The sequence below is a fragment of the Rhododendron vialii genome, chromosome 3a (genome assembly GCF_030253575.1).
Source record: "Rhododendron vialii isolate Sample 1 chromosome 3a, ASM3025357v1".
Lineage (NCBI taxonomy): Eukaryota > Viridiplantae > Streptophyta > Magnoliopsida > Ericales > Ericaceae > Rhododendron > Rhododendron vialii.
In genome coordinates this window covers 9,531,783-9,543,639 of record NC_080559.1, presented here as the reverse complement: position 1 = coordinate 9,543,639, position 11,857 = coordinate 9,531,783, and the positions used below count along the sequence as shown (strand labels likewise).

Sequence of the window (11,857 nt, the reverse complement as noted above, 5' to 3'; positions counted from 1 at the left end):
TACACTTGAGAGCAGGGCTTTTCCTGCAACAAGGTGGCTTTAGAGAATGCAATAGAGTCGTGGTTCTGCTAGTTTTTGAGGGCGGTCTGCTTGGTTACTAAGAATCGCACACCAACTTGACTAATTCTATTCAGGAAAAGTCAATGTCTCTTATTGATCATGTATATCATCAGTAGGGTAAAATTTCACTTGTTTTATCTCGATGCCAGATGATGATGCCGTAAATTGTATGGTTGCAAGACAAGTCCAATGACCGGTGGTGTTTTCGGCCATGGACCCTCCAACCCCCTTCTCGTTCGGAGCACAGTGGACAAAAGATGTTCCTTTTCCTTTCGTCATTGACGAGAGAGAGAGAGAGAGAGAGAGAGAGAGAGAGAGAGAGAGAGAGAGAGAGAGAGAGAGAGAGAGAGAGAGAGAGCAAATAAGTTCATTGATCTGCAATGAAAACTATGTCACAGTCTAGCGTTACCTGTTTTATTCTATACAAAATCAAAGATACTACAGGAATGATGATGATGCTACATACGGAAACTTTCCCAACCAAACCAAAACAGAGGACAGAGCTGCTTGCATGCATCCACATGTTTTCTAAGCTCAAAGTTCATCACCTGTGGCTGAACATCCTTGCCCTTTTGAAACCGGAAGCTCGCAAGCTGATCCGGGCGAGCTCAAGGATTCTAACCACAGCTCGTCGCCCACGTGGGAATTGGATTCGTTGTTACGGTGCCATGCCCAGTAGGCATGCGTGTTGTTCAATATCCTCAGCCGCCCGTGCCCAAAGCTCGGCTCTCGGTACAGTGATATTCGAGGACTCGGCTTCTCAAACCTTCAAATGGCACACCAAACCATATTCATAAATACTAGTACTATATACTTACATTTATGAAAAGACAATTACACGTCATAAATAGGATTATTAACCTGCAGTGACAGTCATCAAATTGAAAAAAACAGGGGCTAGGAAAAGGGTCTGAATAGGATTATAGTTAGGGGTGGTTTGGCTTAATAAGCCACTGCGATTATTATTCGTTTTTATTCAATTTTTCCATCTTTTTTTGTTTTGCTTCAATTTTTTATGGATTATTAGTACGTCTCGATAAGACAAATCGGAAAGATAAAAAATTATGAACAATTGTCACTAAATGTGGAAAGTTGTATCTTTTTAAGTTTATTTATTGTGTTCCCTAAAAAAGTTAAATTTTCAAGGTTGAACAAACAAATTAGGACTGAGGGAGTATTAATTAACTTGCATTGTACTAAAAGATTGGGGGCAATAAAATATAAGAGAAGAGGTTAAGTTTGCAAGTTCTTACGACATGGCAAGGCCTTCTCTGTTCCCACCATCACCGATGGTTATATATACTGGTCCACAGGGATCTGCTTTGTTGTTATAAACCCTTGTCTGCACAATGATAACAAATAGTAGAAGTCAATATGAATTGGAATCAAATTGTTACTATTTCAAAAGATACCAATCCTCGCAACTGTTGATGCATGGAGAAAAGTGTACATCGATAGGGTTAGTATTGACTTTCGACCACAACTCCGGACAAATTTGCGTCCGGATCCGTTCGGCGCACATTAGTGCACATGCATCGAACGGTTCTAAACACATAGTTGTGATCGAAAGATGCGTATGTAGACTTTCTCATTGACTTTAGATCATCGATCTTTTTCTTGTTCTCACTCTCTGTCTAATCTGTTGCCAACAAAAGAAAGAATTGAATGGAGAGGAGGACACAGAATCACGCCCAGCCCTTGAACAATACCCCAGAGACCGTCGCCTAGGGCCCCCAATTTACAGATAAATCCGCTTTCAAAATCTGGAAAAAGTGAAAGAGTGACTTACAAATCGTTCATATGCATGAACGTGACCAGAATAAACCACGTCAACTCGTGCAAGATACAACAATTCCTCCATAGCTTTCCGCATACTCTCGCCTTCACCTTTGTGGGCCTCGTTTGAGTTATACCACGGTGCGTGATTCAAAACGATGAGCCACGGTGTTACGGTCCTATCAACTCCCGCCAAGTCGGCTAAGAGCCACTTGTACTGGTCCGATTGGGCGTTGAAACCTGTATACGAGCCCAGCATGATAATGTGCGTCCCCGCGACATCGAAGGAATAGTACAGGTTTGATGTGGACCCACTCTCCCCGTACGGCATAGGCCACCGTGCATTGTAGGCCTTGAAGCCTTCCGGGTAGATGATAGGGAAGATCTCGACTTCGTGATTGCCTTCTGTCACCATCCATGGCCGTTTGCTCGCGTAGGGCTGGACCAAGCGCCCGAATGAGTCCCAGAGGGGTTGTTGGGTGTCGGCGTAAGAGAGATCTCCGGGTAACAGAAGTACGTCGTAATCCACTGCACCAATGTGTGCTAGGGTTGATGCAGTCCATTCAGTCTGCCCCAGGTCTCCTGTCTCAATGAAATCCGTATTTTTGTCACAATTATGCAAGAGTAGATTATGTTATAAGAATATGATCCACAAAGATTATTAGCCCCAAAATTTGAGTGTAATTTTTTTTTTTGAGAAAATTACGGCCCAAGACATATTTTGATAATTAATACCCGCTAAGGACATGCTGAGAACATTTGTTAATTCTGAAAATGTTCTTGACGGATATTAATTATCAAAACACGTTATTGGCCGTTATTTTCCCTTTTTTTTTTGCCCCATTAATCAAGAGATTAGATTTGGGCAATGCACACTGGGCTAGTTAATCCAGATCATCTAAAACCCAATAATTGTGTTGCACCTGAGCTGGCTAAGCCCAGGAGCCAAGCCCAGTCCCCTGAACCTATTTCTGTCTATTGCTTGTGCTCAAAGCAGCCATTCAGTGCTGTATTAGGTCAGCAAAGTCATCTCACTTGAAAAAGGAATTTGACCACCTCCCCTTTTGGATTTAGGAATGACATCAGAACCTTCGCTTTTGTAACGATTTTTTGGCCCATGCCCATCCAGGTTTACTTTGATGGTCTAATCTGTCCATATTATAGAGCTTGTCGAGGACATTAGTTACTTTAAAATATTATGTTTATCGAATATTATTTGATATAATTTTAGAATACATTTGTCTCTTAGAACATAACAAGATTATAATACCGAATCGGAACCCATTTAACCAGTTTTTCTCAAAACAAGTGTATTATGAAATTATATCAACCAGTAATCGATCAAACTGATTTTTGACGTGGTCAATGTCATTGATGAGCTCTTTAAAACGGTTTGAATCATCAACATGGATCCCAGAAAGGCTCACAAATGGGCCAATTTGACGATCCAGTCCATTTTCCTGGACCCGAGAGGATCCTCTCCTTGTCCTTTTCCCTGTCATGTTCTGCACGTTTTTGAAAGTGCAAGCATAATAAACCTAATTAAGAATTTAAGCACACTTGAAAAAGATAGGAGTAGTACTATATTTTCGACCAAAGCCCTAGTTTACACCTCTAATGCTATTTTTGATCTGGAGATAATTACAGTATATTTTCTTGTGACTTTCATCGTATTTATTCTGTTATTAAAAAAATTTAAAATTTCCTTCGACTGTCGACTCATTATAACAAAACAAATGCAAAAAAATGAAATTCTTTTCTTTCAATTTACTTTCTACGTACCGTTTTAATTTTTCGTTTCTAATAATCAAATGGATCCTCAGAGATAGTTTGGGATAACTTATTTATTTGGTCTAACTTTTTCCCTTTTTTATTTTAGTTGGTTGTGTGGAATTTTGTTTCTTTTTCAATTCGTTGTAACGAGAAGAATCTATATAGCATAATATGTTGATTAAAAGGAAAAAGCTAAATATTTTGGCCTAATGCTAAAATATCAACACAAACAGAACTATAAGTCATTGTCTTGAAAAGATAAATTCATAATCCAAACGCCACCTTCCAATTATAACTTGTTTCCTTTTAAGTGATCCTTTCCATGATTTTAGACTTTTAGTTCACTGCGAAAAGTCGTTCGTTGTTCAAACAGAAAAAGTAAAAGAAAGAAAAGCAATTCCGCGAATAATTATCTGATTTTTCCGTACCAAATCCAAGAAACAAAATTTGGTTTGTGCTAAATTTAATTCTTTAAATTGGGTTGGAAAATGAAAATTTTACTGTAAATAATGCAAGGAACTGTTTTGTTTTTCCCCACAAAACCACACCGTAATTGTATTATATGCACAACGGGACCCTAGTTTTTTTTGCATAAAACATTGTAAAGCGGCTTCACCTCAGGGCCAATCCTTGGGAGAGAGCGAGTACTTGTGGATAAGGTTGTAAATGAACCGAGCAGCTCGCGGGCTCGGCTCGGTTCGACTCGTTAAGGCTTGGCTCGACTCGGCTAGGTTAGTAAATGAGCCGAGCTTGAGCTCGAGTATTCGGCTCGTTTACTAAACGAGTCAAGTAGAGCTCGGCTCATTCGACAAAAGCTCAACTTTTTAAGGGAAGCTCAACTCAATTAAAGAGGCTCGTTTAGTAAATGGTTAAGCTCGGTTCATTAAAGGCTCGACTCATTAAGGCTCGAGCCGAGCTCAAGCTTGAATTTTTGGCTCATTACATAAACGAGCCGAGCTCGAGCTCACCGAAGCTAGGTTCGACTTGGCTCGTTTACACCCCTACTTGTGGATGAGGGGGAAAGGTGGTATATACCTCTAAGTCTAACTACCACCACACAAACAAAAGTACAAACAAAAAGAGTGGAGAGGAACAGGAAACAACTTACCGACAACAACAAACTCAATAGGCAAGGTGGAAGGTGGCGTCCTGAAGCTGAACTCAGGGCCTGAACCGCCGCACCTGTAGTAATAAGTTGTCCGGGGCTGCAAGGGGCCGATCACGACGTGGTGGATCTTCCCGGAGGTGTAGAAGAAGTAGGTGTACTTTGTCTGTACTCCGGTGGCCGATGCTTCGTATTTGCCCGGTGTCGTGCCGTACTCCACCGTCGACGGCACGTGGTGGTCGGAGGTAACCCATGACACCCTCATGCTGTCCTTCCCTACTAGTGATATGTGAACCTAAAATGATTGTAGTAGTTTTAATTTTCGACGTGGCACAATGAATAAAATAAAAATAATCTAGAATTTGAGAGTAACCCATGCGAGAGCTGAGAATCAAATTTTTCAAAAAAAAAGAAAGAAATCTTGGTAAGATAAACTCGTAAAAGTGAAAATCAATGTACAAGATATTATTCCGAAAGAGTGCAGATTACATTCCTGATTCCTCCCTTAGGTTAAATTATCCTAAAATCTGAATTCATTAAAAGCATCGACCTAAAGATTTTGTGAATAATCTTTCTCACCTTTTAAAAGGTTTTCTTTTGCCCCTTCAAAAGCAGAAACTGTATTGCACATGTTGAAATAAATTTTAAAGAACAAAGCTAAGCTCTCCGGAGAGATTTTATTCACACTGTAATTAAAAGTGGGTGGACTCTACCCAAATTTTGCAAGCCCCATGCTGAATCTCATTTCGATAATCGGAACCGGTTATTTTGTACAGCTTGATTTTTTTTTGAAAGCAATAATTTGAGTTATATATAGATAAGTGCTTGATCTAAGTGATCAAATTTTCGTCAAAAATTACGCAGAAAAAATTGTGTATTTTATGTCCAAGAAAATGAGAGAGAGAGAGAGAGAGAGACCTGCTGAGGGTCAGATTCTGATCCCTCGTGTTCGGCAGAGATCATCGGCCGGAGAGGTTGACGGGTATATTCCGGCGACGCGTCTAACCGTAGGAGAAGTTGAGGAAAGAAGAAGATGAAGACGGAGAATATTAAGCACCACTTCTTCTCCATTTTTCTCCCCTTTTGTCTGTGGAAATGAAGTTCAAAAGTTGTACTATTCTGATTCCTCTGAAATGAGAGAGTCGTAAAACATAAGCATAACGATACGGCCGGCCCCATATGTATATATATATATATATATATATAGGTGGTTTGGATGACTATAAAACCGCCAAGGGAATGGGAACTCGATTAATAAATTGATAAAACAGTAGTTTTTAGAAGTGGATTTTGCTATGGCGTCATTTCACAAAAGATATAAGGGAAGTATATATGTAAAAATACTGTAAAATACGTTTGCAATGGCGTCAAGTAAGTATTTTTTTTTTTTTTTAAATTTTGGGAACTGAACTGAACTGAAGCGTCAAGTATGTCCAATGGAATAATTTTGGATATGCTTGCGGCATCTCCCACATAAACTCCACCTGGCCCGAACTTCACTTCTAGGCTTCTCCTTAACTTGCATCTTATAGCTTGGCTACAGGCTTGGCTCGGCTGCCACATCTCTCTCTCTCTCTCTCTCTCTCTCTCTACAACGATATTATCACCACACAAATACTTACACATAGTCACTCACATATAGGGGTGGATCACATACACACACTGGAGGTGTCTAATGTGTGCAGGATCCATACTTATTATGAGTGAGTGTGTAAATATTTGTGTATTTATATGTGATTATATACTTATTGCAAAGGGAAAACGCCCAAAAAAAATGAAAAATGAAAAAACAACTTGTAAATGTGGTCCTGCGGTATGTGATTATATACTTATTGCACACGGAAAACGCCGGAAAAAAAATGAAAAAACAACTTGTAAATGTGGTCCTGTAGCCTGTGGCCATTTTTTCTTGGGCTAGATTCACAATAATAAATTTTGGAATACAAATGTACATGTCTCTCGCCATGCCACACACTCTCTTTTTTTTCTTTTTCCATCGACGAAAATCAATATTGGTAGAATAATTAGATTAACATCTAATTGCACTCCTAATGGCGTTGGACTAAAGGCTACATTGCATCATTAATTTAAAACAGTATTTTTCTTATAATAAACAAAATAATAATATTTCAGTAATTAATGAGGTGTTACAAGAGAGGAAGGAAAAAAGAGAATAAAACCATCCAAATTAATAGATTAAATCCAAAACATAGTTGGAAGAATAGTTTATTGAGTGCCCATGGAAAACCGTCAAATGGCGCCCCCAGGTCCCTTTTTTAAGCACACATTGGTGTGTGGCCTCACTGGCCTGTACACTTTGATTTGGACCCCCCGCATACGGAAGTGTAGTTTAAAAGGTGTCTCGGTCCCTGGGAAACCGAATAGTTTTCCAGTTGGGAGGGGATACCAAACTACTACCAAAATCCCACCCCCAATATCTACCTACACCGGTGATAATACACACCCAATTTCAAGCTCCTCAAACGGATTCTCCCACTTCTTCTAATATTTTCGTTTACTGCCTAACCTATTTCCCTCATACAAGTGAAAAATAGTATTTTTTTTTGGATAACTTAGCTTGAAATAGAAAAAAAGCTAGCCGAATATACAGTCTATAAGGGACATACCCCAGGAAGAAAAGAAAAAAAAAAGAAAGGAGAAAATCTAAAAAACCTAAATAGCACATAGTGAAAAATAGTTAATTGTTAGTCCACCCGTTGGGATTAAAACATGGTGCATCTCGATAAACCGTGCGCATTGAACTACTCCTACAGTGGTTAAATGGGTATTTTATTCTAGCTAATAGGCAGAAATGGGCCACTACACATAGAGAGGTTTTTTTGGTATTGCAGGTTGTCTTCTTGGCCAACTTGCGTGCATCATATGCAGTATTTATATATATATATATATATATATATATATATATATATATATAGTCAGTCTCAAATGAGAGAGTTCTTATTTTAGTTAAAATGCGGACCTCCTCATTTCTCTCATTTTCCGATCGAATTTCGATGATCCGAGCCGCTCAATGTATTCAGAACGTGATTTTAAGGGTACCCGCGAGAAATCGGCAAAAAAAATGACCGGGAAGGGCTTCATCCGAGCAGTTTTTATTTGAACCGTTCGATAAAAAACAAACAAAAACTGCTCGGATAAAGCCCTTTCCGGTCATTTTTTTTGTTGATTTCTCGCGGGTACTCTTAAAATCACTTTCTGAACACATTGAAAGACTCGGATCATCGAAATTCGATCGGGAAAGGAAGGTCCACATTTTATTAAAATGAGATGGTCCTTACGGAAGACGGACTGTATATATATATATATATATATATATATATACACACACACACAACACATACTTTGTTCGCATAGCATAATACTTCTGAGTCCTGACCATTTTATTTCTATATCTACCGGTGCCGAACTCACTTTTCCATTTCTTGCACGAAAGGTGTTGCTATCCAAATTAGGCCTTAAAAGCCTTTCTTGCACGTGCCATTGCTACTTACTTTCGCCATTTTGTTTCTTTCTTTGACCTCTTGATTATTGTCGATTGATTCTAGAGACGGAGCTATATACAAGGCGTACGGGGCCGTGGGGTTTCGAGGTTTTTTTTTTTAACATTAAGATTAGTTGTTTTTTGTTTGGTAAGAGCAACTAGTATATATTATCTTTTTTGTATGAGGTGTTATTTAGAAAATATTTTAGACTATGTTCGTTTTGGGTCCTAAAATTCAATTTCTCTCTCTGCGCATGGTCTCCAATCAATTTTTTCTTCAACTATTACCATCGTTTCTCTTTTTATCTCTCTAATCATTATCCAAAAAAACCTCCCTCAAAATCCAAACCAAATAATTGATTCCTCTTGAAAGGCAGTGGAACATTAACTTTTCCACCCAACATTTGGCCATAATAATTTTACTTTCCACGGCAAAAAGGAACTTTGAGGCCCCTGCAAAATGTATCTTCAACATGAACAATATTTGCTGCAGGTTCAAAGATCGGAACATGCATGAAACAAATTATGCCCCCCACATCAGTTATTTTCTAAGGAAATGAATCCCACATTGTTTGAGAATGGAATGGATGATCACTTAATAACATCTAAGACCTCTCTACTCATTGCCAATTGGCTTTGAGATGGATATAAAGTTTTTATATGGTATCAGAGCGGGACCCGTTTCACCTCACATTTTAAAAATTCACAATTCACACCCACGATGACAGACCGGCAAAAAAGGTTGCACGATGATAGGACTCAAAAACCCAAAAACTGGCCACATGTGACAGACCTCAAAAACGCGGCTGCACGTGAGGGGGGATGCTAAGGAAATGAATCTCACATTGCTTGGGAGTGAAATGGGTGGTCACTTAATTACATCTGGGACCTCTCCACTCATTGCCAATTGACTTTGAAATAGATATAAAGTTTCTATATTATTATGGTCTAAGTCACCATTATTTAACATTATCGAATTGATCAGCACTGTTATGATGGCTATATATATATTCATGGATCACAGTTTAGATATCATCGCTTGTAGCATTTTTTTTTTGCTCGGCATCATCGCTTGTAGCATTAGCCAATTGATTGGATAGACTTCAAAAATTCCACTTACACATTGACAATACACGATCAAATAAAATGCATATTACATTTAAAATGCGATCATTCAAGCATCAATACATTGAATATATTAATAACATTGCGATGATGCTGTTTCCTTAACCGTGCAAACAAAAGCCTCACACGTGGCTAAAAGTCATTTGTTTGATTGCTGGTTAGCTTATAGTTACAAGTTTTTCTTTAAGGAAAGAATCACGTGTAGAGTCTACTAGACAGTAAAATAGTCCTCTCAATAATAGCTGAGAGCTGTCTGAATGTCAATACGACTAGTACTCCATGTCCAACAAGCACGTTGGGTATACGAAGCATTGGAATAGGTTTCCAAAATTAGTCACAAGGACAGGAACGCTAACATGAATATTCCGATTTATCAAAAGCCGCGCATATGGAGTTGTTTATTGGATCAAACCGATACTATAATATATATTTATATTTCTAGAGATATGGATCCCACGCCTGGCTAGCTCCTCAACCAAGTTTCACTATGAGTTGAGTTTTAATTTGGCCTAACCGACATTGAAAAGTTAATTTTGTCCAAAAGCTACTTAGCACCGTACCATCTAGACTTCGATCACCTACGCCCTACTATGTGAGCTAACAACTACCTTAGCTATCATATATATGTGTGTAGATAAATTATATTACACACACATTTTTACATATAAATATATATTTAATGTACACACTGACACACACCTCGTAGAACATTTTAAATACACAAACCTCGTAAGCTTATGATCACTTTTAGTTATTTTATTAGCAATGCTAGGTGCTCCGAAATCACCCCAAACAGGTATTTTTTACCATTAATAAAAGTCTACTAGCGGTCATAAATATCTTTAAAAGTTTATTTGGGGTCATTTCAAGGTATAGGTGCCTAGCACTTTTGTTATTTTATGTGATACTTTATGACAAATATACAATGAAAAAAACAAAATGTCATAAAAACATCGTGCAATCTCATGCCAGAACTCAAATAGGTATGTTTAAGGAGAACTGTTCTAGTGAACATCAATATACATGGTTGACTAGTATTGCGAGCACACCAATAGGCAATACCTCATGTTATTTAAACCCCTAAGTGGTTGAGCTAGTGGTCTAGGTTTGGAACATGGGGTTTTGCTCTTTCCTATGGCTTCAGCTGCTATCAACTCATTCGAGACAAATCTATACTCATACAGATCAGCTTTGCTCTAACTTTATCCGAGTGTTGGGGTGCCTCCTTTGTGGTTTCATCATGCTCCATCATGATGCCTCGTGCTTTAGATCACTTTGATCCTTGTAATTTATTTTTAAAGATTAGTAAAATCTTTTTTTTTTTTGTTCAGAAAAAGGAATGGAATCTCCGTAAGTGGCCGGTGAAATTGATCTCTCGGGATAAGTTGCAGTGTGGCCAAGCTGGCCCGAACTCGTTAGTTTTATAAATAAAAAAAAACAGCTCATGTTATTTTTTATTTCTACTTTATTAATTTTTCTTGTAATACTCAGACAGAGAGATTGATTCCATACACATTCTCTGTCTGGGTAATAAAAAATCTTAAAGAGCTTACCAAGACTCGGAATTTTCAATATGATCAAGTTCATCTTTCAAAGTAGTGAGAATCAGCATATTTCTAAAGAATCTACGCGAATCTACCCGTAGGAAGCCACGTGGTTTAGCCCCGTTCCGTTTTTTTCAAAAAATAACTTTTTAAAAAGAAGGCAATTTCAAACTTAAATATAACGAAAATGAAAATTGATTTTTTAATTTTTTTATACCGTTTAAAAAATCTCAATGAGATCTATCAAACAAGATCCATATTGAAAAAAAAATTATATATGTAAAAATATGATTTTTTAATTTAAAATTACCTTTTTTTACAAAAATTGAAACAACCTCTTAAAAAACGATCCCACTAACCACCGCACTATAGCGTCCCTTTTTGTTAAAGGAAAAACTTCTCTCGATTCCGTGCACAATCACTTTTTAGTAGTACTTTTGTACTGACTGTGCTAGTACTTTCTCAGACGTTAGCAATGGTTATAATTGTCCCAACTCTACATATGACAATACTATCCCTCATAAGTCATAAGTAGAGATCCTTACCCAACAAACATACGGACGACTGTGGGAAAAAATAATCCTGTTCCAGAACCAAATATAAATACTTATTTTTAAATGAGTGTTTATTTGTAATTTTTAAGTTAAAAAATAATGAACTTATTAAAATTTAAAAAAATACAATATGAATCTTAATTGAAATAGATCTCAATAAGAGCTTTTAAAAGATTCAAAAAATATTTTCATAATTCCATTATTTTTAAGCTCGAAAATTAAAAATAAGTACATATTTTTTAAAAAAGTTTCTGGAACGGGCTGCATTTAACAACTACACCCTTTCTATTTCATATTTTTTAAAAAGGTTTCTGGATCTCATCTCGGCAATGAATGGATCTCGATCATTGGTTGCTGAGATGAAATCTGAGCCGTCGGATGTACGATCCGATGGCTTGGAGGTGCGCAGCACGGTACT

At 37.7% G+C, this 11,857-nt stretch overlaps 1 protein-coding gene across 1 annotated transcript; it reads right to left on the bottom strand.

Annotated features, from left to right (window-relative positions):
* Nucleotides 1-411: 411 nt before the first annotated feature.
* On the bottom strand, nt 412-6,078 carry LOC131319433 (purple acid phosphatase 22-like). Its single transcript, XM_058349667.1, has 5 exons — nt 5,633-6,078; nt 4,718-5,009; nt 1,850-2,418; nt 1,314-1,402; nt 412-826 (listed from the first exon to the last, which is right to left on the bottom strand). Exons 1-5 carry the CDS (start codon nt 5,891-5,893, stop codon nt 595-597), a joined length of 1,443 nt encoding a protein of 480 aa, XP_058205650.1. The 5' UTR covers nt 5,894-6,078; the 3' UTR covers nt 412-594.
* Nucleotides 6,079-11,857: the final 5,779 nt, after the last annotated feature.